General features: G+C 31.1%; 3 protein-coding genes across 3 annotated transcripts; 2 read left to right on the forward strand and 1 right to left on the reverse strand.

The window, feature by feature from the left end:
* The first annotated feature begins 4454 nt into the window (after positions 1–4454).
* Positions 4455–5915, forward strand: LOC125867747 (pathogenesis-related protein STH-2-like). The gene is made up of 2 exons (XM_049548315.1): positions 4455–4750; positions 5383–5915. Exons 1-2 carry the CDS (start codon positions 4567–4569, stop codon positions 5685–5687), a joined length of 489 nt encoding a protein of 162 aa, XP_049404272.1. The 5' UTR covers positions 4455–4566; the 3' UTR covers positions 5688–5915.
* A 7856-nt stretch (positions 5916–13771) lies between these two features.
* Positions 13772–14225, reverse strand: LOC125869054 (uncharacterized). Its single transcript, XM_049549618.1, has one exon. It carries the CDS (start codon positions 14136–14138, stop codon positions 13866–13868), a length of 273 nt encoding a protein of 90 aa, XP_049405575.1. The 5' UTR covers positions 14139–14225; the 3' UTR covers positions 13772–13865.
* Positions 14226–17991: 3766 nt separating this feature from the next.
* On the forward strand, positions 17992–27522 carry LOC125866989 (probable acyl-CoA dehydrogenase IBR3). The gene is made up of 17 exons (XM_049547388.1): positions 17992–18208; positions 20679–20813; positions 21059–21199; positions 21334–21465; positions 21745–21930; positions 22234–22311; positions 22484–22603; positions 23164–23262; positions 23353–23470; positions 23913–24175; positions 24273–24467; positions 24764–24906; positions 25752–25836; positions 25922–26131; positions 26671–26823; positions 26949–27053; positions 27140–27522. Exons 1-17 carry the CDS (start codon positions 18074–18076, stop codon positions 27329–27331), a joined length of 2490 nt encoding a protein of 829 aa, XP_049403345.1. The 5' UTR covers positions 17992–18073; the 3' UTR covers positions 27332–27522.
* Positions 27523–27815: the final 293 nt, after the last annotated feature.

Below are 27815 nucleotides of genomic sequence, written 5' to 3' on the forward strand. Positions count from 1 at the left end.
ATTATAAATTGTAATAAATAATACAACAATTTAAATTACTTAAAATTTAACGACTTAAAAATATTTTTTTAAATGTATTAAAATTTTGGTTAATTGTCAAAACTTTACATGTGCCACATAAATTGGGACATGGACAGTCACACATATTTTTTTAAAAAAATTACATTAAAAGTATTCTATCAATTAACAACATATATTGTTTGAAATTGACGGAAAAAAAAACTATAAATTATAATAATTAACAAAATAAATCTCTCGACTCCAACAAATCTATCAATTAATGCCACATAAATTGGGACATGGCAAATAACATATATTATTAAAAAATTAGTTTAAAAATGTACTATAAAATACAATAATTAACTACTTAATATATTAAAGAGACATATAAAAAATGGTTAATATTTGAAATTCTGCGTGTGCCACATAAATTAGAACAAACAAAGTAATAAATATTATTTTCAAAATTATGTTAAAAAAAAGTACTACAAATCACAATAGCTAAAAATTTAAAATATTTTTAAAATCATATAAAAATTTCAATAATTTCTCAAATTTCATAATATAACATAAATTAAAATTAAAAAATAATATATATTGGGCCCCGTGCTGGCACGGGGTACTATATCTAGTACTACTATATATTTCCCCACCCCTACCCACAACTAGAGATGGACATGGTACGGTTATCATATCGGAATTAAAAATTTTAATACTGCGATTTGAATATTATGATATTTGGTATGTATTTTTAAAAAGTTTGATAAAGCATATGTTACCTTATTAGTTATTAGTACTTCTTTGAGATAGAAAAATTGTTTTTAAAAGACCCTGTTGAGGGGAGAAAATTTGTTTTTGAAAAGACCCTGTTGAGGGGAGAAAATTTGTTTTTGAAAAGACCCCGTCGAGGGCAACTATTGTTGCTAAATAATCCCTTAAGGGTCGTTTACTAGCTAGATAAGATTCAAGTTATTCATATATTATTTTTTATATGCTTTATACGGTATTTTGTAGGTAAATAGAAAATAAATTATTCATGTATAAAATTAATTAAATGTTTTGAACTTGCATAACTAATACATGTATCAGTTATGAGTGAATCTATGTATTATTTTATGGAGGACACTACATCAAAAATAATCTTTAGCGGCAATTAATTAACGACAATAGCTTAATTGCCACTAAATATGTACTTTTAACAACAATTAACACTCTTTATATATGTCCCTAAAGCCTTTAGCGTAATTGGATCTAATGACAATTAATTAATGTCGGTAAAGGCTTTAACGCTCTTTGTTAATGTGTATATTTATTGCTACTAAAAAGTGTTTTTGTTGTAGATAGAAGGTGGAATAACTAATGTCGGCATAAACTAATACATAGATTCACTCATAACTAATCTTTATATTACTAATACCCGCAAAACTCTAACTAGCTACTAAACGATCCCTTATTAGAGAGAGAGAGAGATTAACAGTCAAAGATTTTTTTGCTTAGAATTGATTTTTGGGGAGATATACAAGTAATTACGTGATTATTTTCAATATAAATCATGGTTGAAACATGTTCATTATTTGAACTTAAAGAGTTTTATAATTTCTTTTATACAATGACATAGTCAAAATTTTTTTGGTAACATTTTACTTTTTGCTTTCCACGTGGCATGTTTAAGACCACAAGATTAAGGGCAATTTTGTACATTTGACATAACTTTAATCTAGGACCACAAGATTCAAAAGTCTTCTTTAATTTCTTAAACTTTATGCCAAGTCAAACCAGACCAATCTTTTTGAAACGGAGGGAGTACCATATAATTTATTGAGAAACTATTCCTCAAAAGGTACTTTTCATAAAAGGAGACACATAAATTTATGTAATTAATTATAAATGATGACTGCATATTTACTAGGTTTTTATTATTAATAAAATTCTATTTTAAGATTCAAAATTGACAATCAATAAAGAGAGGTGAAATTGGATTGTACTTTGGTGTGACATGTGGGCCAACTAAATGGGCTTTATTGGACCCACAAATAACAGGCTTTAATTGGTCTGTCAGCTTGGAACGCGGGCTGCGGGCCCAATGAATGAGGCCCAGAATTGATTAGTTGGACCTCTAACTCAAGTAGCAACAATAAAGTAAGGGAGTTACACATTTGACCGTTCGATCAAAAATATTTACATCTTATTTGGATGGTTGTCATCCGTTATATTGTATTATTAGTTTAAATATAATGTTTGTTTTGACTATTAGTTAAATATTTTGTATCATATCATTTAAATCCATTGTCAAGGGACAACAAAAAGACTCATTTTGTGTAACGACCGATTTGATGTGATTGTATCGTTACCTTAATATTTCCTTCTCATTTTGTCTTTACTTATTATTAATAATTCCATTTTATTACTTACCCTACCTTTTCATTCATCAAATTATGAATGTGTGAAGTTATATAACGACAGAGATCAATACAATCTATCCAAACATTGTATTAATTAGAAAACAATACAGTATAATACAATACACTTCGAAAAAGGATAGTCTTGTATGTAAGCACAATAATGAAATAAGGCAAACCCTCAAATGACTTATCTTAGATTAGAGGGATCCTCACTAGTGGTGACCTTTTCACTCTTCCACCGACTGATACATATACCATGTGCTTGTCGACTCACGCCTAATGTACATATATTTATATTATCTATTGTCGTCTATCTTTAAGTGAATGACTATTTATGTTAATTTCTCAATAAAAAAAAAGTGTTAACACAAAAAGTCACATTTTTAGAACGTCGGGCGTGACTTTTAGGATTTTTATCACTAAATTTGTTGTACAATTAAAATTATGTGTTCATATATAATAATTTTGAAGTTATTGTAACTTTTCACATAAAAACATATACTACACATTGAAAATATTAATAAAAAAATCAAAGTTTTCCAATATTCCTATAATGTATTTATATCGTAAACGTGTTCAAATGCAAACATGCCCTAGCTTGTGAAAAAAAAGTGTCGGCTCAATAGATATTTGTCCTATCTTTGTGTAAACTCTACCAAACATGAGACATGACATGTTTGTGTAGGAGCAGTATCAGTGTCAAAATTTTTTATTAAAGATAATAAAATATAAAAAAGTAAACATATAAAGGATTTAAACAAAATTTAACATCTGTTATATATATATATATATATCTAAAAAAATAATTTAATCATTTATAAACGATGAAATTTTCTATATGAACCTCTTAGTTCTACCTTGCTCTGTCCTTGACTAGAATAGTCAAGTAATTTAGTGACGTGATTATACTTATATGATAATTTTATTCATGCAATTTTTTTCATAGTCAGTTATAATTTAAAAATTGTTTTGAAGAAAGAATATTTGTTGAATTGTGGTCACAACTTCTATAAAAGCTTTAATTATTAGACAAAACATATGTCAATATATTATATATCTTTAACATGCCCTTAACGTAGTTAACACACTTTGGTTTTCGGATTCGGAAAAACCCACTAAACAAACTTTAAAGAAATAGATTTTCGAACTCATAAACATCAAATTATATATCCGCTTTTAACTTCATATGCGTTCTTGATTATGTTTTATGAGCCAAATATATATGTGGGGATTCATTTTTATTCGTTTCAATTTTATTCATTAAAAGAAATATAATTCTAATATAATAATTATTAGTTGAATCATGGAATTAAATTAGATTATATCTTTAGAGAAAAGAGGCTACATAGAAACTCAATTCCTATTTCACTTCTCAAATTTTGTAGTGCTTCGTTCAACATTGGACTATTAATAACAACAAACAAAACTCATATTAATAAGTAGGTCCATTCCCATATTGGACAATGACATTGTAAAGCAACATATATTAAAATAATTTTGAAAAATAATTCAACAGTCAAAATTTTGTATATTCCTTTTTATTAGCCTGAGTTGGACTTAAATTTTAATTTCTTTCTTTTGGTTAAAAAAATTCTGCATTTAAATTTCTTTTCAATAGTGTCTCGTTCAACTTGCACATACGACTAATTTATTTGATATTGATTATCTTTCATCAATATACATATACTAAGTAATTTTGATTATCAAAAGACATAAACATATGGAATTAATTCTTTTCTGAATAGATGTGAAGAAATACCTATTTTTATTTTTGTTTCTAGCTTTCTGCTGAAATTTGAACTTCGATTTTCATTTTTTTACCTTCTTCTAACCACTAAAGAATTTATTTATTTTTTCCAAAAAGACGAAAGGAAATCACCTACCAACTCGATTAATACTTTAGAGGCTCCAAAATAAGACTTGAAAAATTAAACAAATACAATTCAATGCCGCCCATGTGTTTTATTCAATATAGAATTCTAAATTCCAAATAGAAAATTGAACATTTTTTTTAAAAAAATTTCAACTTATATATATGCCAATTCTTCTTTAGCCGATTAACCATAATTACATACAATATCAGCATAAATCATTAGTTTCTAATTTTAGCCACTAATTAAACTTTTAGTTTTAATAGACCAATATTTGATTATTCATAATCATTATGGGTGTTACAACTTTTACTGAAGAAATTACTTCTCCTATAACACCAATTCGTTTATTTAAGGCTTTAATTGTGGATTCAAAATCCTTAATACCAAAATTATTGCCTCAATTTGTTGAAAATGTTGTTTTATTACAAGGAGATGGTGGAGCTGGAAGTATTGAACAAGTAAACTTCACAAAAGGTTAGTGAATATCATCTTTTATTTTTATTTTTTGGTTTTCCTACGAGTATCGTATCTATCCTAAGACTTAATTAATTTGGATTCACGTTGTATAAGGTATATTGAAGAGAGAGCAGCTTTCTATCATGATTCTTTTTCATATCTTGAATTCGAATCAATATTAGTTTTTTTGATATATTTTAATTTCTTCAATAACTTCACTAGGAACTTTGGTTCAAGATTTTCGGGCATATATATGTCAATTTTTTTTGGCAATCAAACACCTCATGAAAAATATTTTCTTGAAAAATGAATTCCGTTTATAAGTATGGGAAGTTATTTTCTTCCTTAGATGAACATTATTAATTAATGTTTTTCTTGAAAAATAATGTCAGGCAATCAACACCGAAAAATGACTTTCTCATGAGAATTTTTTCTTTAAAAAAATGATTTTTGTCGTACCAAACAGGTAAACAACCCCTCAAATGAACCTCAAGGAAAAGTAATTATACCACACTTTCCCCATAATCTCTTATCAAATGGTTATATATATGTAATACTTTAATTTCCATAATGATTTATTTTGGTTTAATTTCCAGACATGAAATTTCACAAGTATATTGTTGTTGACCTTTTTTTGGTTTAATTTGCAGGTAATCCTTTTGAGTTTGTGAAACATAGAATAGATGAACTAGATAAAGAAAATATGGTGTGCAAATACACAATGATTGAAGGGGATCCATTGGGACAAAATCTTGATTTTATTTCTCATGAAATAAAAATTGAAGAATCCAAAATTAATAGTGGAGGATGCATTTGCAAAATGACAACAAATTATCATGGAATTGGTGATTTTTTTGCCAAAGAAGAAGATATTAAAGATGGAAAAGATAGTGCTATGGGAATTTATAAAACTGTTGAAGCCTACCTAATTCAAAATCCAAATCTTTATACTTAGTTAATTAATTAATTAATTAATTAAAATTGTTTCATGTTAATTAAAATGAAGCCTATATGGTTTGGTTCTTTTTTTTAATAAATATTTTTGTTGTTGTTGTTGAAGATGTATAGCATTTCAACCATGCTATAAAAAATTGTATTCAATTGATGTAAGTTAAATGTTTATGTTGCCCTAATTTAGTTCCATACCGTTTTTAATAAAGGACAATATTGTCTGATTTGAGCCAAACTCGCATGATTTTTTCTTAAAGGATTTTCTACACTTGATATGTAGTTTTCTTTTTAATTATTAATATGAGATTTTATTCGAATATTATATTCAATAATCTTTCCGTTCAAACTAAATTCCACAAAGTTTATCGCCAAGATTCATAGGTTAATATAGAGATTCGTTATTTATCATCCATATAATGTTCAGGTATTTATGGCCATCGAAGTCCACATGCAAGCTTCTGACGTGTGCGTCTCTAAACTTTAGGTAAAAGCAGATATGCAGTAAATTGGGCCTCACACATCATCATCGTCATGTTCATACTCATCTCGTTCAATCATCCCTTCTATTATTGATTGTTGAGCTAAAATCAACTGAAAATGCATTCTTAACATGTCAAGACTTGAGATAATGTCTCCTTTAAATTAAATGAACAAGATTTTCAAATAAAATATGTCACACTATTAAAAATATATATATTAGTTCCTACAATTCATATGTTGTTTTTTCAATCTAACATTATTTTTCTATTAAAAAAAGCAAAAATCAAAAGATTCACCATTTTGTATGTTGCTGTGAATTAGATTCCTTCTTAGCTTCATATATGTTAAGTTAATATTCCTTCAATCCGAACTTAATATAAATTAATTCATCATTAGAGAGGAATTAAGCATATGATTAACTAACTAATTAATTAAGTGCGTTCCTCTTAAAAGTATATATGATCTTTCCAATCACCCTTTTATATACTTTATAAATATAAATATAAATTAAAAAAGAAAAGGAAAAAAAGTAATTAATTAGTATCAACCCCTTTGGAATCTAATCATGGAGTTATGTGGATATTATGTTTTTCAATATCCTAGGATTAATTATCATCGTGATTAACATACATTTTAAATACTTAATCAAAATGAAAGAAAGTTTAAACTGATTTTATTTCGACAGGATTACTTGTCTAGAATACTAAAAATCGATATTTTCTTTAACTTATTCCATTTGAAAAATCAAGTGATAATTTAGCACGTTATACATGTTTTCTTATTATTGTTACTTTAGTTATTTTCAATCCACTTCCCAATAGTAGATGACTTATAATAATAATAAGACAAGTAAATATGAATGGGAGAGTATTTTCTAACGCCTTACAAAAAGGCTTATCTTGATTGAAAGTTGAGTTACTTATCTTGAGGAACAAAGACCAATTTTCGCTTAATGCATTATTTTTTCCTTTTATTAATAAAGTCTGGTTATATTTTAAAAATTCTAAATTCACGCAAATATAAACACTGATAGAGTAATCAATGACTAAAAATAAGGGGGAAAAAACGAAGAGGGAACATAGTTTAGCATTTAAAATTGAAATATATAACATCACCATACATGTACAAGTTCTAACTTCATCGACCATACATGCAAAAGGTGTTGACAAACTAAAAAAACAAAAAAAAAACATACTAATTCTGAATTCAGAGACGGATCTAGAGCAGGTTCTGCAGATTAAGTTGAGCCTATTACATATCGATACAATAAAACCACACACATATTTCTGAATTCACTGACTCTGATTCCTAAACTCGCTTATGCTTAGTAATAAGTCATAGCTTTTGGTTTTCTCTTGGAATAATCACAAATAAGAACTCCTCCATGTACCTTCACAGCTTCATAACTATTCATAACTCTTTCTTCACTTGGTTTGAATTGAACAACATGAGATTTTTGTGGTTGATACTGGTTATAATAAAAGTAATTTTGGTTTGTTGTTTTAACAACAACAGAGGAGGGAGGAGGAGGAGGAGGAGCTCGAGACCTATTTTTTCCTTTTGGTGCGTAGTGTTGTTGTTCATCAAGAAGACCAAAAGCTTCTTGGCCTATATTTGATATGTTTTTCTTGTTTGGTGCCATTGTATTTGAGATTTGGATGCAAATTTTTGTTGTGTGTAAAGAGTTTGGTATTTTGCTTATTATTAGTAGAAAGGAGAGACTTGTTGGTTGTGTTTATTGTGAGGGCTAATGGATATGACTCCTATTTATAGGCATCAAAATGGAGAGGGGTGGGGGGGTGGGGTTAAAGGAAGTGTTATCTTAAATGGTGTTAGCCTATCATTTTATTTTTAAGATTTTACTCGGGTTTAATATTTGTATTGGGGTCTGATAAATTTGAATTCGAGCCGAAAAGTACTATTTTGAAGCGCAAAGCACTTGCAATTATATTCTCAGAACTCAAATATGAGATGTTTGATTAAAGATATTGAAAGAGTACTTAGTGCTTACTATTCCATGACAAACTTATAGTGGTTGTATAGTATTGCCGTACCAAATTCAAAATCATCTCTCGTAATTTTTTTACAAATTTATATGTTTTTTCTGTTTCAATTTACGTGATATTGTTTGACTAGTGATAGAGTTGATTAAGAAAGAAAATAAAATTTTTGAAACTTGTAATTTAAAATAAGTCTTAAACATTAAAGGTAAAATAAAAATTTTAAAATTAAATTATTTTTAAATATAAAGATGTGACATTCTCTTGAGACAGTCGGAAAAAATGTGCCACTTATATACGTGAATAATATATGCATATTGATTTATGGTTGATTTGTACTATACAATTCAAAAATTGATTTAAAAAAATGACATAGTAGGTGATTCTCATTTACAAACGTTTTCAAAAATAATCTTTTTATTTCATATAACATAGAGATAAAATTTATGTATATCTATTTATTTAAACTTTAATCGTGAGATGACACTTGTTATTGTTGTTTGAATTACGTACTCCATGTATACTTTCGGTGTAAATTAAATATTCCATGAGTCTTTGTTTAATTTAATTTGACCAAAATACAGTAATATTGACTAGCTATATAGCAACTAATTAAACCTATATAATTCCTTTATTCTTGTCACACTTCTTGATGTTAAAATTAAGAATAATCATGTGGAAGATGCATGGTAACAATTAATATTAAAAATAAGATTTTACCTAACATTATTTTTTCTCAATAAATAAAAAATGAAAAGAGCAAAAGATATGATGGATGTTGGTCTGAATTAGATTCCTTCTAACCTTCATCTAATTTGTTAGTTAATATTCCTTTAATCCAAACTAATAAAAAAGATATTAATTCATCATTAGAGGAATTAAGCATCTGATTAACTGACTAATTAAGTCCCTCCTGAAAGTATATGTATGATCTTTCCAATCTCTCTTTTATGTACTTTAAATAAAAAGAGAAAAATAATTAAATGCTAATCCATATGGCATCTAATATCATGGAATCATATGAATGTATTTCCCCCCCTAATTTATCCTTAGTAGTAATTATTCTTCAAGACTATAAACACTTTAATCATGACACGTAAATAGAGTAAATATTAATGAAGAAAAACTATATCTTAATTAATATTTTTTTAAAAGTGTGCAAATAAAAAACAGAAGTGTTATAAGCTTTAAAAGGTTGGTCTTAGAGCTCTCAAAAAGGGTCGGCCCAACTCCATCCGGTCCAAGCCTTGCGGGCCAAGGAATTTGAAGGGCTAGGGCAGGCCGACCCTTCATTTGGAAGGGCCTAAAAATGCTCAACCCAACCCAACCCTAGAAGAGCCGAGGGCTGGGGCGGGCTAGCCCTTTTTTTTCTTTTCAAACTTATAATTCTATAACATAAAGAAAAAGAGAAGATTTCAAATCAAATATGGCAAACAATGATGTTGTTTCAATAACACTAGCAAAAAATCTAGTGTAATTAACATGTATCTCGCATACCAGATACGCAAGCGAGATAAGAGATTGACAAGCAAGATGGGAGGGAGGAGAGGGCGCGAGATTTGTCTATGTATCCTAGATACATGCAAATCTACTTGGATAGAGTGTATTTAGAACAAATTAACCTCATTTTGAGTCCATATATTCCGAGATATATGTATCTAGACGTACCAAAATCTGGTAAAATTTATAATATTACAACATAGCGTGTATTTAAGTACTTAGATTATATACTAGTGAGATTATTGTAAGTTAACCTTAAATAAAAAGTTTTGGCCCATGGGCCGACCCTGACCCGACCCTGATCAAGCCTCAAGGGCCAATGACTTATATGAGCCGGACTTATAAGCCCTAGTTTTAAATGAGCTTGAAAAATCTTATCCCAACCCTACTCCAATAAGGGGTTGGATTGGGCCGACCCCATGGGTTAAGCCCATTTTAACGGCCCTAGACTTGGTCTAATGACAAATCCATCAAATTTTAATTCTAATTGCGGCCTCTCCGATATAATCTAGTACTAACTATATGTTACAAATTAGAGGTAAATAAATGATTAATATATTAGAATATGTCATTAGGTATCTGGATTATTTATTTTGAACACATGCAAATTGGATTATATAATTGGATAAGGGAATACTTTGGATACCCTAATTTTTATATGGACTAGGTTTGCCTAGTTTTTTCTAAAAAAGGTTCCTCACTATTAAAGTCATCACTAAATAACACTTTCTGTTTTCTTTTTAGTTATTATGTGAATTTTGTTCGCACACTCAATGATTAATTCACATATGACTCATCACCTTATAAGGTAATCTGGAGATTAACTGTGTATCATTCACATCATTCAAGTATTTATGATTGGCACTAGAAGTAAAAAAGGAGAGCACAATTTGGCATTTAAAAGTAGAATATTATTCATCGACCATATATACAAATGCAAATTAAAGGTGTACGTACATGTTACAAACAAAAACACACACACTTAAGACGCTCATTAACACATGCGGACTAGAGTGGGTTCTACAGATTCAGTTGAGTCCATTACATATGTTTACATATCGGTATAATAAGACCACACACATAATTCTGAACTTACTAATTGACTCTGATTCCTAAACTTGCTTATGCTTAGTAATAAGTCATAGCTTTTGGTTTTCTCTTGGAATAATCACAAATAAGAACTCCTCCATGTACCTTCACAGCTTCATAACTATTCACAACTCTTTCTTCACTTGGTTTGAATTGAACAACATGAGATTTTTGTGGTTGATATTGGTTATAATAAAAGTAATTTTGGTTTGTTGTTTTAACCGCAACAACAGAAGAAGAAGGAGGAGGAGGAGGAGCTCGAGACCTATTTTTTCCCTTTGTTGCATAGAGTTGTTGTTCATCAAGAAGACCAAAGGCTTCTTGGCCTATATTTGATATGTTTTTCTTGTTTGGTGCCATTGTATTTGAGATTTGGACGCAAATTTTTGGTTGTGTAAAGAGTTTGATATTTTGCTTAATTACTAGTAGTAAAAGAGACTTGTTGGTTTTGTTTATTGTGAGGGCTAATGGATGGGACTCCTATTTATAGGCATCAAATGGGTGCATGCTTGCCTATACCATTTGTTTTTACTAATATCTGTTATATGTTTTGGAGTCTGACTAACTTGAATTTGAGCTAGAAAGTCCTACTTTAGAGTGTAAAGTGCTCGGGACTCTATTTTCTCAAAATTCAAGCCTAAGATATTTGATTAAAGATGAAAGAATACTTAATACTTACTATTCTGCCACAACCTTCTACAATGGCTGTATTACCCTACCAAATAGAATTACCTCTCATAATTTTTTACAAATTTAAATATTTCTTTTGTTTTAATCTATGCGGCACAATTTGACAAGTGATAGTGTTGATTAAGAAAGAAAATAAGACTTTTGAAATTTATTGTCTGAAACAAGTCTTAAATATTTGTGCGGCCATAATACAACAAAATTTTTAAAATTAAACATTTTAAAATATGAAAAAATTGTCATTCTTTTGAAATAATCTAAAAACAATGTGCCACATAAATAGATAAAAAATATATGCATATTGATTTATTGTTTTGTACTATTCAATTCAAAAATTGAGTTAAAACAATGACATGGAGGTGATTCTCATTTTCAAACATGTTCTCGAAAATAATCTTTTTATTTCATATAAAATAGGAATAAAATCTATGTATTTTTATTATTTTTTTAGATTTCACTTTGCATGTTGTTATTGTTGTTTGAATTACGTACTCCATGTATACTTTCGGTGTAAATTAAATACTCCATGAGTCTTTGTTTAATTTAATTTGACCAAAATACAGTAATATTGACTAGCTATATAGCAACCAAACCTATAATTCCTTTATTCTTTGTCACACTTGTTGATGATTAATTAAAATTCAGAATAATCATGTGGAAGATGCATGGCAACAATTAATATTAAAATTAAGATTTTACCTAACATTATTTTTTCTCAATAAATAAAAAATGAAAAGAGCAAAAAAAAAAAAAAAGATACACTGTATATTGGTGGGACTTAGATTCCTTCTAAGCTTCATTAAATTTGTTAGTTAATATTCCTTTTATCCAAATAAATTAATTCATCATTAGAGGAACTAAGCATCTGATTAACTGACTAATTAAGTCCCTCTATATGATCTTTCCAATCTCTTTTTATGTACTTTAAAAGATAAAAGAAATAGAGAAAAATAATTAAATGCTAATCCATATGGCATCTAATCATGGAGTTATATGGATCTTATTAATTTTTTGACAAGGGAATATTATGTTTTTAATATCTTAGGATTAATTATCATAATGACTACATGACTGATAACGGATTATACCAATAATTCCACTACTTAATTACTTTTAATTAATCTGGACAAATACCACAAGTGTATATATATGCTCGATTGATACTATATACATACAGTATAAATACTTGTGAAGTTTAAGATAAAATTTATTTATTTATTCTAATTTACCCTTAGTATAGTAATTGTTCACCGAAAGATGACTCTGTATCCAAGGGAACTCGCACCTGAGGTCTAATGGTTAAGAATGAAAAAATACTTATCATTCCACCACAACCCTTGTTGGTAGGTGTATAAATGATTATATCTATATATATATATATATATATATATATGACATTAGGTATTTTGATTATTTAATTTGAACATATGCAAATTGGATTATATAATCGGAAAAGGGAATACTTTGGATACTCCAATATTCGTTATGGGTCAAGTTCGTATGGTTTTTTTTCCTCAAAAGGTATTACGGTATTAAAAATATCACTAAATAACATCTTTTCTTTTTAGCTATTCACTGTGAAATTTTGTTCGCACACCCCAACAATACTCCCTCTTGAATTGAGTCTCACATGACTTTTCACCTTATGAAGTAAATTGGAGATTAACTATGTGTCACCCGTCACCCACATTATGAGTATTTATGACCACCAAATTAAAACACATAAGCTTCTTATTGTGTGTATGTATCTTCAAGCTACGACTAAAGATAGTAAACCGACTTATAGACGATTATAAGCTGACGAATATTTATCATTATATTGTGGCATGGGACAACATGTAAGTGCAATAAGTTTACACTTCTTGGTATGCCTAAACCATCCATATTATTGATATATTTGGAATATAAAATTATATATGAGGAGTGAATAAGCACGTGTGGAGTTAGGGGCGGGAGGAAATTCATTTGAACCCTCTTTGTCAAAAAATAATAATATTATATATAAGGGTTAAACGTGATTTTTGGATATATTTATTATATTTTGAACCCCCTTCATATATAATTGATAAGGCTAAGATGAAAAAAAAAATTAAAAAGAAAAAATTGCTAGAATTAAATCATGATAGAAGTAAAAAAGGAGCATAATATAGCATTTAAAAGTGAAATATATATATAATAACATCACTAAGATATATAGCTTCATCGACCATACATATAGAAATGCAAAAGGAGTACATGTTGAGAAACTTAAAAAAACAACAAAAAAAAAAAAACACTTAAAAACACTCATAACGGATTTAGAACAGGTTCTGCAGATTCAGTTGAACCCATTACGTATTATGTGTACGTATATCAATACAATAAGATCGATCACACACATACATAATTTTGAACTCACTAATTCTAGATCCTGAATTAATTTATGCTTAATAATAAGTCATAACTTTTGGTTTTCTCTTGGAATAATCACAAACAAGAACCCCTCCATAGAACTTCACAGCTTCATAACTATTCATAACTCTCTCTTCAGCTGGTTTGAATTGAACAATATGAGATTTTTGGGGTTGATATTGGTTATAATAAAAGTAATTTTTATTGGTTGTTTTAACACTAGGCCTTGTATTTTTTTCATGGAATTCATCAAGAAGAGTAAAGGCTTCTTGGCCTATCTTAGATATATCTTTCTTGTTTGGTGCCATTTAATTTGAGATTTGGTTGCTAATTTTTTTGTGTGTGTAAAGAGTTTGGTATTTAATTTTCTTACTAGTATATTATATAATATTATACTAGTACTAGTAGAAAGGAGAGAATTGTTGGTTGTGTTTATTGTGAGGGCTAATGGATATAGAACTGATATTTATAAGCATAAATTAAACCAATGGAAAAAAGGAAACTTTTAAAAAGAAAATATTATCTCAAATGGTCCTTGCCTACCATTTTTTTTTTTGTAAAATTTTTCAACCGGTGTTCGATATATATTTATTTTGAGTCCGACTAACCCTAATTCGGGCCAAAAAAATTCACTTGTTGAGGGGTAAAATATTTGTGAATTCAGTCTACGGGATCGATTTTGAGGTTTTTAATTAAAGATGAAGGAGTAGTTGTCATCTCATTATGATTTTGTTGATTGTTGTCCTACTTGCAGCTTCGTGATCATCTCTATGAGTTTTTACAAAATTTAAAAACTTCCTTCATTTCAATTTATGTGACTTATATAATTTGACTCGTTATGATTTTTATACATTTATGTTATGAATTAAGAGCTTTAAAGTTAATTTGCTTTTTAAGTATAGAATGTGACATTTTTTTGGAGACAAATTAAAGAAGATATAGTCCACTTAAACTAGGACATATGTGTTGGGTTATGAAGGGTGATTAGGACATCATGTGGAAGCTTACAATTGCAAATAATATGGTTGATAAATTAGACGACACATAAAACTATACTAAAGGATATAATATTATTATTTGATATGACCATTGGACTACATAATTAAAAACTAATAAAAAGCATAAAAACTGTAGAGAGAAAATATCCCCATAAACAAAACTCTCTAAACAACTACATTGTGAATTTTATTGTGTTATACTATGAGAATAGGGATCTTCAATTTATAGATCTCCAAACTATTCCTCTAAGGAAAGAATAAACCAAATATGAAAGAAAATTATATTTTCCTTTCAGAAAAAGTTTAAGTATTTATGGTAATACTTGACTTTTCTTTAAGGAAATAAATAAACTTCAAATAAGAAAAGAAAATCAGGGCAAAACCTTAACAATATGGTGTACCTTTTACGTAAATAACATTTGCATACTATTAATTTATTTTGATGTGCATATACATCATACAATTATTCTCTTTTGGGAATTGGAAATACGTACTGCATATTTGTATACTTTCGGTGCAAATTAATATAGAAAGATAATTAAGATCAATTATAAATATTCCATGAATCTTGATTTAATTTAATTTAACCAAAATTTTACACTAAGACTAATTAATTAACTAGCCAGACACAAAACATAACTCTATTATTTATGTGTTAATAAAGTTAAGAATAATCATGTGGATGTGGTGACAATAATTAATTACTACTAAGAAGAATAGAGCAAACGATTCATTCATTATAGATGATTATTATATATGTATTAGAGCATCTCATAGATATATATTTGAATTTAATATATGCAAAATTGGAGTATATAATTGGAAAAGAGGTCACTTTGAATACTTTAATCTGAATATATTTTAAAAAAATTGAGAGAAAGGAATAATATGAATTTTTCAAAGACTTCATTTTATGATGCTTTGATTGGAAAACAATGCAGCAAATAAATATTACTAACATGAATTGAGGGTATATAATATTTCATATATTCATAATGGATGCACTTATGGAATATATTATGTTGTTTTTGTATAATGGATGCTCTTATTTTCATTATGAGATTTTGCTTTGCTTTACTGGAATTATAGTCATATACAAAGGTGTCAAATGAACTGATTGAACTGAATTTAGACGAATCAAAATAGGATGAGTTAATAAATAGACGGACCAAATTATTTAGATTAAAATAAATTAAATACGTTTCATAAAAAGCTAATCAGGGATTTTTAAGAATTTTTTTGCGATGATGTGTCTCGCCGTAATATACCAACTATAAGAAATTTCTTTTATGTTTTTCATTTAAATTTAAATAAATTAATCAGATTATATTTTCATTAACTAATTATCGCCACTAGCACTTAAGTATCCTACTTGTATATAATGTAATAATAATCATGCCATGTTTTAGTCACTTTTGAGGAAATTAATTAGCCACGTGAATAGATTGAAAGATTCTGAAATTATTAGGATAGAAAAAGGAAATTAAAGATCAACTTCTTTAATATTAAATTATAAACAAATAAATAAAACAGAATAAATATCATTGTGAATCTTTGCAAAAGGCCAGCAGAATCAAGGCTTATTATTGGAAAACTTTGCATCTTGAGGAACCATGCAAAATTGAATATATCTAAAAGATTAGTATATTAGTCGGCTTGTTATTATTTCTCAATTTTAATTAATGATGGACAATTGACATATAATAATCGCGCAATTACTTTCATTTTTTTTAATTTAAATTTTTTCAGAATATCACTCCTAACACTCCTTCGATCCAGTTGGTCACGACCGACACCCCTTTTGAGTTCGAGTTACAAGTCCCAATAATCTATGAGGTCACTATTTCTGAGTTGCCGTGTCGTCTCAAGTGTTGACTGATCTATTCTGATATAAAGTGTTGTAAATCGAATAAGAAATTTCAACTTTAAAAATTGACCTATTAAGCGTGAGAGTTCACGATTCACTGTTTTACTTTTTAATATATTCTCTCTCTATATATATCATTTCATTGGAAGAGAGAAATCTATAACATCCGCTTGGGTGTGGGTTCATGAGAACCCAATAATTTTTGTGCAGGTTCATCATTAATATTAAGAAATCTATTAAATATATAAGAAAAATGTGTTGAAAATTCAGTAACAAAGTAGGCTCCTTGTTCTAGTAGCAGAAATGGAGCTCACTTAAGCTTTTGTTGCGCTTTTTGATGAAGATTCGATTCCCCTCAAGTATTTTTTTTAAAAAAATAAAATTGAAATCATTGAAAATTTATAAACTTTAAATTTTGAATTTGTTTATGCTCAGTGTGACGGCAGGAGTATTGATGGTAATCACTAGTAATTATTGTTGTTGATAGTTAGTCAAATCCTCTATGACATAAAGTTAATTTGATTTTTATGTTTCTTAGTTGAATTATAACTGATATTATTATATTATTTAACTCTTTGAAACTTTTTATATACGTAAATTTAATAAAGTTATTTATTGTAAAAAAGAATAACCTAAAGATTACTCCTTAAATAATTACTTTTTCACTTTTCACTTAATTTATTTTGGGAAGAAGTTGAAATTTTATCATAACACGGTGTATTTAATTATTTGAAGTTTGAATAATAATTGAGAAAACGTACAAAATATTTCTTTGACAAAAAAAAAAAGGTACAATATTTCATTTTATGCACATTATTCATCAATCATTGATTGATCCTGTTAAGTACACCTATGTATGATCTTTCATCGATAATAAATTATGGTGGAATGATTGAATTTTTTTTTAATTGTTAATCGGAAAGTTTTTAATTCAAGTCAGCAAAATTAGAAAAATATTATTAAAAATACCATCTTCAAACATAGATCCTGTAATATGTTAAATCAAATGTTGGAAAACCAAAAAAAATAAAATAGTTTCTATTAACATGTTGTTTGAATGATTGTTATCTGTTGTATTTATATTGTATTATCAGTTTAAATATTATATTTATTTTAATTATTATTTAAATTCAATTATATCATATTCTTTAAATAATTTATTAGTATTATTAATAATGAAAAGACTCATTTTATATAAAATCGATTTGATATGACTACATCATTTTTCATGTGTAAAGTGTTAACATTATCCGCGCATCGGACGGGCAATGGCACGTACACATCGCCCTCGATTATCCCAAAATTGATATTACAAAGTCATTTTCGCAGATTACGTAAGCTTTTGTATCTTCTCTTTTGAGTTTATCTGTGATTTGAGATGGCGAATCGGACTTCGGATCTTGCCGGACGGGTCGACCCGGCTCAGAGTTTCGACATTGAAGCTCTTCTTCGCTATGCATCTGCTAATGTTCATGGATTCCCTTCAAATATCTCTAATTTCACTCTTTCCCAGGTAATTTATTTCAGCTTCTTAACTATAGCTAAATTGAGATTAATATATGTTTATAATAATTTTTTTTGCTAGCAAATTGACTTTTTTGTTGTTGTTGTTGTGTGTTTTTGATTGCTCATATATGATGAAAATTGAAAAAAAATGATTTTTTTGTGAGTTTTCTATCTTAACTATAGTACAACTCGATTAGTATCTGATGGGAAAAAGATTGATTTTTTTTTTGGGAATTATGTAAATAAAGCAAGAAAAGTCTTGAGCTTTACTGAATTTGGTAAGTTATCCACCATGGGTAATATACTTAATTTAGGTGCTTGATAGATTAGAATATGCTGGCTGTTAGGATCAAACGCTTATCATCATGCCAAAAAGCTATAGCTTATAGCAAAAGCACAACTTTATTTCTTAACTAAGTCCACCAAGCAAGCGTCATGTTCGATCATGACTCCGACCCGGGCCACCCAGCCACTCGTGGGCCTTTCCATAGGCAGGATGTTGGCATTACTCAACACTGACCAAGGAAGATAAGTGGCAAATAGAAGACCAATTTATCCTTAAGGGTAAGGGGTGTCAAATGGAAGGGTTGAGATATACTTGTGGCAGATCAAAATGGATTGAGTTAAGGCAAAGGTTACNAAATTGACTTTTTTGTTGTTGTTGTGTGTTTTTGATTGCTCATATATGATGAAAATTGAAAAAAAATGATTTTTTTGTGAGCTTTCTATCTTAACTATAGTACAACTCGATTAGTATCTGATGGGAAAAAGATTGATTTTTTTTTTTGGGAAATTATGTAAATAAAGCAAGAAAAGTCTTGAGCTTTACTGAATTTGGTAAGTTATCCACCATGGGTAATATACTTAATTTAGGTGCTTGATAGATTAGAATATGCTGGCTGTTAGGATCAAATGCTTATCATCATGCCAAAAAGTTATAGCTTATAGCAAAAGCACAACTTTATTTCTTAACTAAGTCCACCAAGCAAGTGTCATGTTCGATCATGACTCCGACCCGGGCCACCCAGCCGCTCGTGGGCCTTTCCATAGGCAGGATGTTGACATTACTCAACACTGACCAAGGAAGATAAGTGGCAAATAGAAGACCAATTTATCCTTATGGGTAAGGGGTGTCAAATGGGCGGGTTGAGATATATTGTGGCAGATCAAAATGGATTGAGTTAAGGCAAAGGTTACTTAGGCTCAAAATAGCTAAACAATGGTTCATAAGACGAGCATCTGGCTCTATTCAAGTTTTTTCTTTTTTTGGTTTCTGATAGTTTGTTTAGTTACCTAATGACTTTTTTTTTTTAAAAAAGTTTATGGCTTTATATAACATGTCAAATAAATAGAAAGTTCTTTTAAAAATATTTTGACAAGGTTTCTCATGGATCAATTTGGGTTACATATCAGCTGATCTAGCGCAACTTTTAGATGTGTTGAATTGAGCGGTGCAAAATAGGTTGAATTGGTATTTTGCATCCCATTGTTATAGGCAATGTATTGTTGCAGGCCAGCAACAATATTAACATACGAAGAGTGACTGGCATTAACTGAAATATGGTGTCCTCATTTGGTCTAGAGATGCAATTATCTAAACGAGATTTGATTAGTTTTTACTTTTAATGCATTACTAGTGACTATCAATTCAATTTTGTTTTTATAATGTCGGTGTCTGGATCAACTTGCACGCACGTCAAGTATTCCAACGGATACATATTACCTCCCACCAACACATGTACTAGGTAAGTGTTTTTGTCTCTGTTGGGATTTATACTCCGATCAACCATGGTTTTCAGGCTCTTCATTGATTAGTAGGCCATACTCTCGGGTGTCTGGTAAAACTGATTCCATTTGGTTAATTCCTGAGAGAATCTCACTATTTAAGTATTTATGTTGCTCATTTAAACCCATCTTAGTCCAATATTTAAACAAAATAAGTTCTCTACATTTCGTACTGGCACCGCACATAAATCTCTAACAAAACCAAAGGACTCTTTGCCAACATGACTAAAATTTAATCCTAACTAATTGGTATCATCTATATGAGTCTTCTGTTGTGTCCTATAAAAGAAAACTACAAAAAGATGACAAAAAATTGTGGAGCACTATACCAGTGGCTATATAATGGACTATATGGAAGGAAAGAAATCAGAGTTTCGTTGAAGGCTAAACGAGATATTTGTAACTTAAAGTCTAGATGTTTATCTCTTTTAGCCTTTCAGTGTAAAAATGTAGAGTAAGTAGATAGGATAATTAGTTTCCTTTGTTCTTTTTACATGTAGCTATTGTACTAAGATGCATATACCAAATGGTTGTACTACTCACCATTGCACTCTTTCGGTATTGATTATTTAATAAAATTTTCTCTACAATTTCAAATATACATATGTTCTGGTTATGCACTTCTCCATTTCTAACACAGTTGTAGTTGCAAGGTTCTTCATATTAAAAATGTTGTCTCCCTTGTGAATCAGTTTGGGCATGGCCAATCAAATCCTACTTTTCTCATTGAGGCTCGTTCAGGAACTTTTGCTAAGAAATATGTGTTGAGGAAGAAACCGCATGGAAAGTTGCTGGCATCTGCTCATGCTGTTGAGAGAGAGTATGAGGTTGTAAATTCTGTTTCTCTGATGGATTTATTTATAATTACTTACAGTCAATCAGTCATGTAGTTTTGTTTTCCTTGGAGGTGAGCGTGGGTCGGACCCTCACATAGTTCTGAATCTTATGATACTTTTTTGTATTACATTGTGTTGTTGCCAAATACAGCTCCTCAGAGGACTTCATTTATTTTATTCTGATAGATAATATTTGGTTGTGTTTATCTTTGACATTTTGGTTTTTGATATTTCAGGTTCTACATGCACTAGGTACTCATACTCAGGTTCCAGTCCCCAAAGTATTTTGTTTGTGTACAGATTCAAGTGTGATTGGGACTCCGTTTTACATTATGGAGTATTTGGAAGGACGTATATTTATTGACCCAAACCTACCTGTATGAATACTGTATTCAACCTTATACTCCAAGATTACTTAAGTTGTGAATTCGATAAATTATATGTTTTCTGTAGCTTGCTTCTTTTTGGTTCAATGATTAACCAGATAAAAAGTGCTGTCCATCTATTCTAGGATGTATCGCCTAAGAGAAGGAGGGATATATGTCGTGCGGTTTCTCAAGCGTTGGCCTCCGTTCACTCTGCCAATGTTGATGCAATCGGTTTAGGTAACTACGGGAAGCGGAAAGACTACTGTAAGAGACAGGTGCTCAAACTTATATTTCTTGGGAAAATAGATTTGGATGTAGTTTTTCGTTGCATTGGACTTAAATCTTGAAATTTGTCATGCTAGGCAAGTAATACAGTGTGCCTCCCTGTTACTCCAAATCAAGAAACAAAAAATGTTACAGCATTTATACCCTGCATCATTCAATTACCCTTTCTGTGCAATATGATTTAAGCTCCTTTGTCCTTTGAGGATAGTTTTCAGTGTCATGCTTATGAGTTCTTCTGTTGTGTGAATAAATTCTCTGACCTACTTCAGGTAGAGAGGTGGGCCAAACAATATCTTCTATCTACTGGAGAGGGCAAGTCCAGGAGAAACCCTAAAATGTTAGAGCTGGTTGATTGGTTGCGACAACATATTCCCCTTGAAGATTCCTCAGGGGAAACAGCTGGTTTAGTACATGGTGACTTTCGGATTGACAATGTTGTGTTTCATCCCACAGAGGTGCAGTCATTGACAGTGTTTGATAAATCTTTTCGTTCTTTCTTGTAGTCGCTGTAATTAATAGNAGGGGAAACAGCTGGTTTAGTACATGGTGACTTTCGGATTGACAATGTTGTGTTTCATCCCACAGAGGTGCAGTCATTGACAGTGTTTGATAAATTTTTTCGTTCTTTCTTGTAGTCTCTGTAATTAATATTCCTTTCCAATATGTGTCAACTGTCAAATTCCCCCTTCCCTGACCCCACCCCACCCCACCCTGCCCCCCAAAAGAAGGTGTACCTGACTTTGTAGTTGATCTTGTAGGACAGAGTCATAGGAATTCTTGATTGGGAGCTGTCGACTTTGGGTAATCAGATGTCTGATGTTGCTTACAGCTGCTTGGTACTGCCACCCTTTTTCAACTTGTAATTCTTTTCTTATAATATTTTTTTATAACTAGATGAACCACCGTTAATCTTAATTATCTTGTCAGGATTTTAAGTTTCACAGGACTATTTATGGAGCTGAGTAAGAAAAGTTCTAAATTTCTTATTTCTTCCTGTTTTTCTATCAGAGCTACTTTGTGAATATTTCATTAGAAGATCTAGACGGGAGTGATGGCTTTGAGCGCAGCAGCTTCCCTGAAGGAATACCTTCTCTTCCAGAATACCTTTCAGATTACTGCTCAGCTGCTGTAAGGCACACTTTTCTTTGTCTTTGTTAAAATGTTATTCATGGGAAGAGGAATTTCTTCTATGGTGTTTTCAACTGACTAGTTCAATTAATTTCATCGGTCAGCACTAAAGAATTTGTTCTCATTGTTCAGTTTCAAAAAAGAATTTGTTCTTGTTGTTTTGCAATGAGAAAAATATTGGATAAGAGAGCATAGATTGTGATATGTTTTGGGAATGCCTACCTGTGGTATCTTTCCCATTATCTGAATAATTGAATATGCATGGAGCACAATTGTCATCTTAAATTTCATGGCCTTTTTTGTTAGTCTCTAGAAAAGAATCAGTGAAGAGACTTAACTATTCGTTCCCAATTTCTTGATATTCACTATTACATTATCAGCCTCAGCCCCAACACCCTACTCAAAAGAGAAATTGACCCTAGAAAAGCAATAATACAGGAAAGTTAAGCTGCCGTTACATGTTTTGTGAACTCCAATTACTAATTTAATTGTGTAGAAGGTTAATTTACTGTATGTCAGGATTCCAACTGCATTTCTTTGGCTTTAATATTGGAAATCAGGGAAGACCTTGGCCGGTTGATCAATGGAAGTTCTACATTTCCTTTTCTTTGTTTCGTGCGGCTTCAATATTTGCTGGTATACACAGCAGATGGATCATGGTATTGCCTTTTTGACCTGTAATGTGGATGATATCACTTTTTTTTGGTCCATGAACTTTTGTTAAGAAGGATTAATAATTCACTTTATAGGGTAATGCTTCTGGAGGTGAACGTGCCCGGTTTGCCGGGGAAAAGGCTGACTCCTTCATCAAAACTGCATGGTTATTTATTCAAAGAAAATCTGTTCTCCCCCTTCACCCACCATCTGGTAAATATTGCTTTTTTATGACTATTCTGGATAAGCTTAGAAAATCCTTCCCTCTAATTTTGTTTCTCTTGCTGACCTTTTAGTTATTCCTAAATCTTTTATGTGTGTATATCGAGAAATCCTCAAAGGTGGCGCAAAATCTTGTATTATTCTCAAATCACAACCTTGACTGCTCATTATTCCTGACTTGAATGTTATTTTACTTTCATAGATTCCTTTAATTGGAATTTTGCACCCACTATCCTTTGAAACATAATGTAACATTCGCAGGTCGACCCATAGTTATCTTGTGTTAACTTTTCTCTGTTTGGTGAATTTGTAAATGGTTATTGAAAAACCAACACTTGCCTTGCTTGCCTGCGGAACAACCAAGAGAATTTTCCTACATTTTACAGTTTACCTGATTTCTCAGCCCAGAATTTGTTGTGATTTTCTCTTACAGAAACAACTAGAGAGGATAATATCAGGATTTTTGGAAGTGAAAGCCAAATTCAAGTAACCCCTACGAGTGGGAAATTTGTGCCTAGTGAGAAGGTTCAAGATCTGAGAGACAAATTGATAAAGTTCATGGAGGATCACATATATCCAAAAGAAAGTGACTTTTACAAGCTTGCACAGTCTACCATGCGCTGGACAATTCACCCAGATGAGGAGAAGTTAAAGGATCTGGCAAAAAGAGAAGGCCTTTGGAACCTGTGGATACCGGTGAGTTTGCAAGGTTTTTTTCTGGCAAAACAGATACTCACTCCATAAGATTTATTTTCTAAGATATCTATCTAATATTGTTCCTACAAACATGCAGTTTGATAGTGCTGCACGGGCAAGAGAAGTGATCTTTGGCAGCAGAAATGATTCCCTAGTTGAAAACAAATTCAATCGTTTATTAGGTGCTGGCCTTTCGAACCTCGAGTATGGATATCTTTGTGAAATTATGGGTCGTTCTATTTGTGCGCCTCAGATTTTCAACTGTGGGGCGCCTGATACAGGAAATATGGAGGTAAAAGAACTGTATTTTTACATTTACAGATAATGAGTGCCAACTATTACTGTGATCTTCATTGAACTAAAAGTTGGAGATTTCCACTGCGACTATTGGACAAACAACTTAAAGGATGATAGACTATTTTCTTCAATAAGTAGATGATGGTTTGTTGTCACTTGCACAATTTCTAGAGGATATTGTCGCCAGTGAAAAACTAAACCAGATTCCTAGAGGACATTTGCTTGTTTTCTGCCCCGTTCAGTTCAAGACTTGTTATCTTCCAACTCTCTGGGACGCCTTTGTTCTTTCAGGTATTACTTCGGTATGGGAATGAGGAACAGATAAAGGAATGGCTTGTCCCCTTGCTTGAGGGAAAGACACGGTCTGGCTTTGCAATGACAGAGCCGCAAGTTGCTTCCTCAGATGCCACTAATATAGAATGTTCCATCAAAAGGTACAAGCTGCATCTTTGAGGAGTAAAAAAGAAAGAAAATTTACCCCTTTCCGTTTATTACTCTTGGGAAATTTGTTATCTTACTATGGTGGTATACTTGAGCATAAGATGCTTCAGCACCTCCATAAGGACCAGTGGGTATATATTGGGACTGCAAAAGCGTAGACTTAAATTCATGTATTATCAGTTGCAGTTTCTACATTCCGCAACGAGTCCTGAAGGGGTTGAGATGGGGTGCGAAGTGATAAAAACAAGGGATAATGAGAACTTGTTAATGGTTTTCTTTATTCTTTTAATCCTTGTCTCATGATCAGTTTCCTCTTATTTAGATGCTCCTCGAATTGTGTTACTCTCTAATATTCCTCGGTTCTAATATTCTTTTCCTCCTTGTCTGGATAGGTAGTACTCAATCAAACTTGTTGTTTACATGGTTCGATTGGGCATCTAAATGAGGAGCTAGTCATGTACGCCTTATTATTTTAATGGTGAAGAAACAATTAAATAATCCATCAAATCAGAATCCTAATATTTTCTACAAGTCACCTCATAATTTTTATTCATATATAGCGAAGCTGGATTTCTCAAAACTTGAATGGGAACACTTATATCATGTGTAGTGTGTCGAAATGTAAAAGAAGTTTGTAATTCATGTTGGGATTCAAGTATCTTGCAATCTTGTAAAGTAAGAACCTTTTCCATGAATCTAGAGGGATTGAATTCAGCCTGATTGTTCTGTGTTTTCACATTCACTCAAGCTTTTATCGATATTTTGATCATATTACACTCAAATGCTGGAGTTGTTGAGTTTAATAAACTTAATTATGCGAAAAAAATGCTTTGTATAGACATGGAGACTCTTATATCATCAATGGGAAGAAGTGGTGGACCAGTGGAGCCATGGATCCGAGGTGCAAACTTCTCATTGTGATGGTTAGTTTTCATTTTTCAAATGAGAAATGATTGACTTCTGTTCTATAATTCATTCTTGAACACAGCTAGTTTGAATCAATGACAGGGAAAAACTGACTTAACTGCTCCTAAGCATAAACAACAATCCATGATCTTGGTAGACATTAATACTCCAGGTATTACGATAAAGAGACCGCTGACAGTATTTGGCTTTGACGATGCACCTCATGGGCATGCGGAAATATTCTTTGAGAATGTATCCGTCCCTGCGAACAATATTCTACTCGGAGAGGGGCGTGGCTTTGAGATTGCCCAGGTAAAGGTGTTTGTTTTTTGAGGAATCATACGTTTAGAATTTGAGTCTCTTTCTAGCATTATCATGATAAATAGTACATAAGTTTATTTCATTTAAACAAACATGATTTCTTTTTGCACGTTCGTTTGAGTTACCCCGACCTGGAACAGTACGTTAATGAGGTTTTGTTGCATCACTGATGAAGAAACCACTTTCTTTTTTCTTGATAAGATAAGGAAAAACGAAGGGTCGGGGAGGAGAAAACAAAGAATAGAGAATCCTGCTATCTCCTTGACTAGGAGTTGACTGGGACATCTTTATAAGGAAACATCATTTGAAATGACAAAATTGTAATACACCCTGGGAAATTCCTACCAGCAGACTTCCCTGTACACAAAGTGAATTGTCTAAGTTCCCTCCTTTGTCTCATCGTTTATCTCATAATCATTCTATTCCGCCCCTGATAATTGTTGCATGTTTTGGGTTCTTTAAGTGAAAATCTATGCAGCATATGGAATGGTCATCTGAAACTTGTCATTGCTTTGATTTTGTTCTTGCAGGGTAGGCTAGGCCCCGGAAGGTTGCATCATTGCATGAGACTAATAGGTGCAGCTGAACGCGGCATGCAGATGATGGTTCAACGGGCTCTTGAAAGACGAGCTTTCGGAAAATTAATTGCCGAACACGGTGCATTCCTTTCGGATGTTGCCAAAGTTAGTTTTCCTCCAACTTCAAGCTTGCACAGTATTTGCAGGAGACAAAAGCTCATTTTTCTCTTTCTTTTGTTCAATTCTATAGTAATGGTTACATGAATGGCATTTACCTCTGATGTTTGCAGTGTCGAATTGAACTAGAGAAAACCAGATTACTGGTTCTGGAAGCTGCAGATCAGCTTGACCGCCTCGGAAACAAAAAGGCTCGTGCTACAATCGCTATGGCAAAGGTGAGCTAGACCATCACGACTAATGTTTACACGATAGCATCACGTTCCTATTTTGAATCCCTTACCACGAGTCATTTGATTTACAGGTTGCTGCACCAAACATGGCATTGATGGTTCTTGATACTGCAATGCAAGTGCACGGTGCTGCTGGTGTATCAGGCGATACTGTTCTTGCTCATCTCTGGGCTACTGCTAGGACATTGAGAATTGCAGATGGTCCTGATGAAGTACACTTGGGGACAATCGCGAAAACTGAGTTAAGGAAATCCAGGCTTTGAAAACCTTATATATTACTCGTATATGTATCGCGAAATACAATATAAAATAAAATCGAAAGGGTGCTGCATGAAAAAATAAAAGGCTGTATACCATAGTTTTGTAAACTATAGAAATCTACATACTGATGGTGAAAATTGATTCAGCAACTTTACAACTTATATTTTTAGAAACTTAATAAAGTCAATAAATATTTCTTGGGTGTCTTTTTTTTTTTTTAAAATTTGTGTGTGTGTGTGTGTGTAATAGGCCACAAAATCAATTGATCCCTTTTCTCCACTCCCCTACTAAAAATAAAAATAATAAAACATAAAATTAAATTTGTGGTAGACAAAGAAACCAGTTGAACAAATCAAGAAAATCCCATGTAATAACATTCCTACATTAAACCTTAATTTTAGAGAAACCAAAGAAAACTAGGAAACTTTCTTCCCCTCATTAGGATAAAAAATTCACATCCTCAAACAAAAAATTACCAATAATGTC

The sequence above is a fragment of the Solanum stenotomum genome, chromosome 6 (genome assembly GCF_019186545.1).
Source record: "Solanum stenotomum isolate F172 chromosome 6, ASM1918654v1, whole genome shotgun sequence".
NCBI classification, from domain to species: Eukaryota; Viridiplantae; Streptophyta; class Magnoliopsida; order Solanales; family Solanaceae; genus Solanum; species Solanum stenotomum.

Excerpts from the sequence above, each read along its gene's own strand:
- LOC125867747 (XM_049548315.1), top strand. The coding sequence starts at position 4,567 with ATGGGTGTTACAACTTTTACTGAAGAAATTACTTCTCCTATAACACCA. Across the intron at positions 4,751-5,382 it reads ACAAGTAAACTTCACAAAAG|GTAATCCTTTTGAGTTTGTG; the intron begins GTTAGTGAATAT and ends TTTAATTTGCAG.
- LOC125869054 (XM_049549618.1), bottom strand. The coding sequence starts at position 14,138 with ATGGCACCAAACAAGAAAGATATATCTAAGATAGGCCAAGAAGCCTTT.
- LOC125866989 (XM_049547388.1), top strand. The coding sequence starts at position 18,074 with ATGGCGAATCGGACTTCGGATCTTGCCGGACGGGTCGACCCGGCTCAG. Across the intron at positions 21,466-21,744 it reads AAGACTACTGTAAGAGACAG|GTAGAGAGGTGGGCCAAACA; the intron begins GTGCTCAAACTT and ends GACCTACTTCAG. Across the intron at positions 26,132-26,670 it reads GTGGCTTTGAGATTGCCCAG|GGTAGGCTAGGCCCCGGAAG; the intron begins GTAAAGGTGTTT and ends TTGTTCTTGCAG.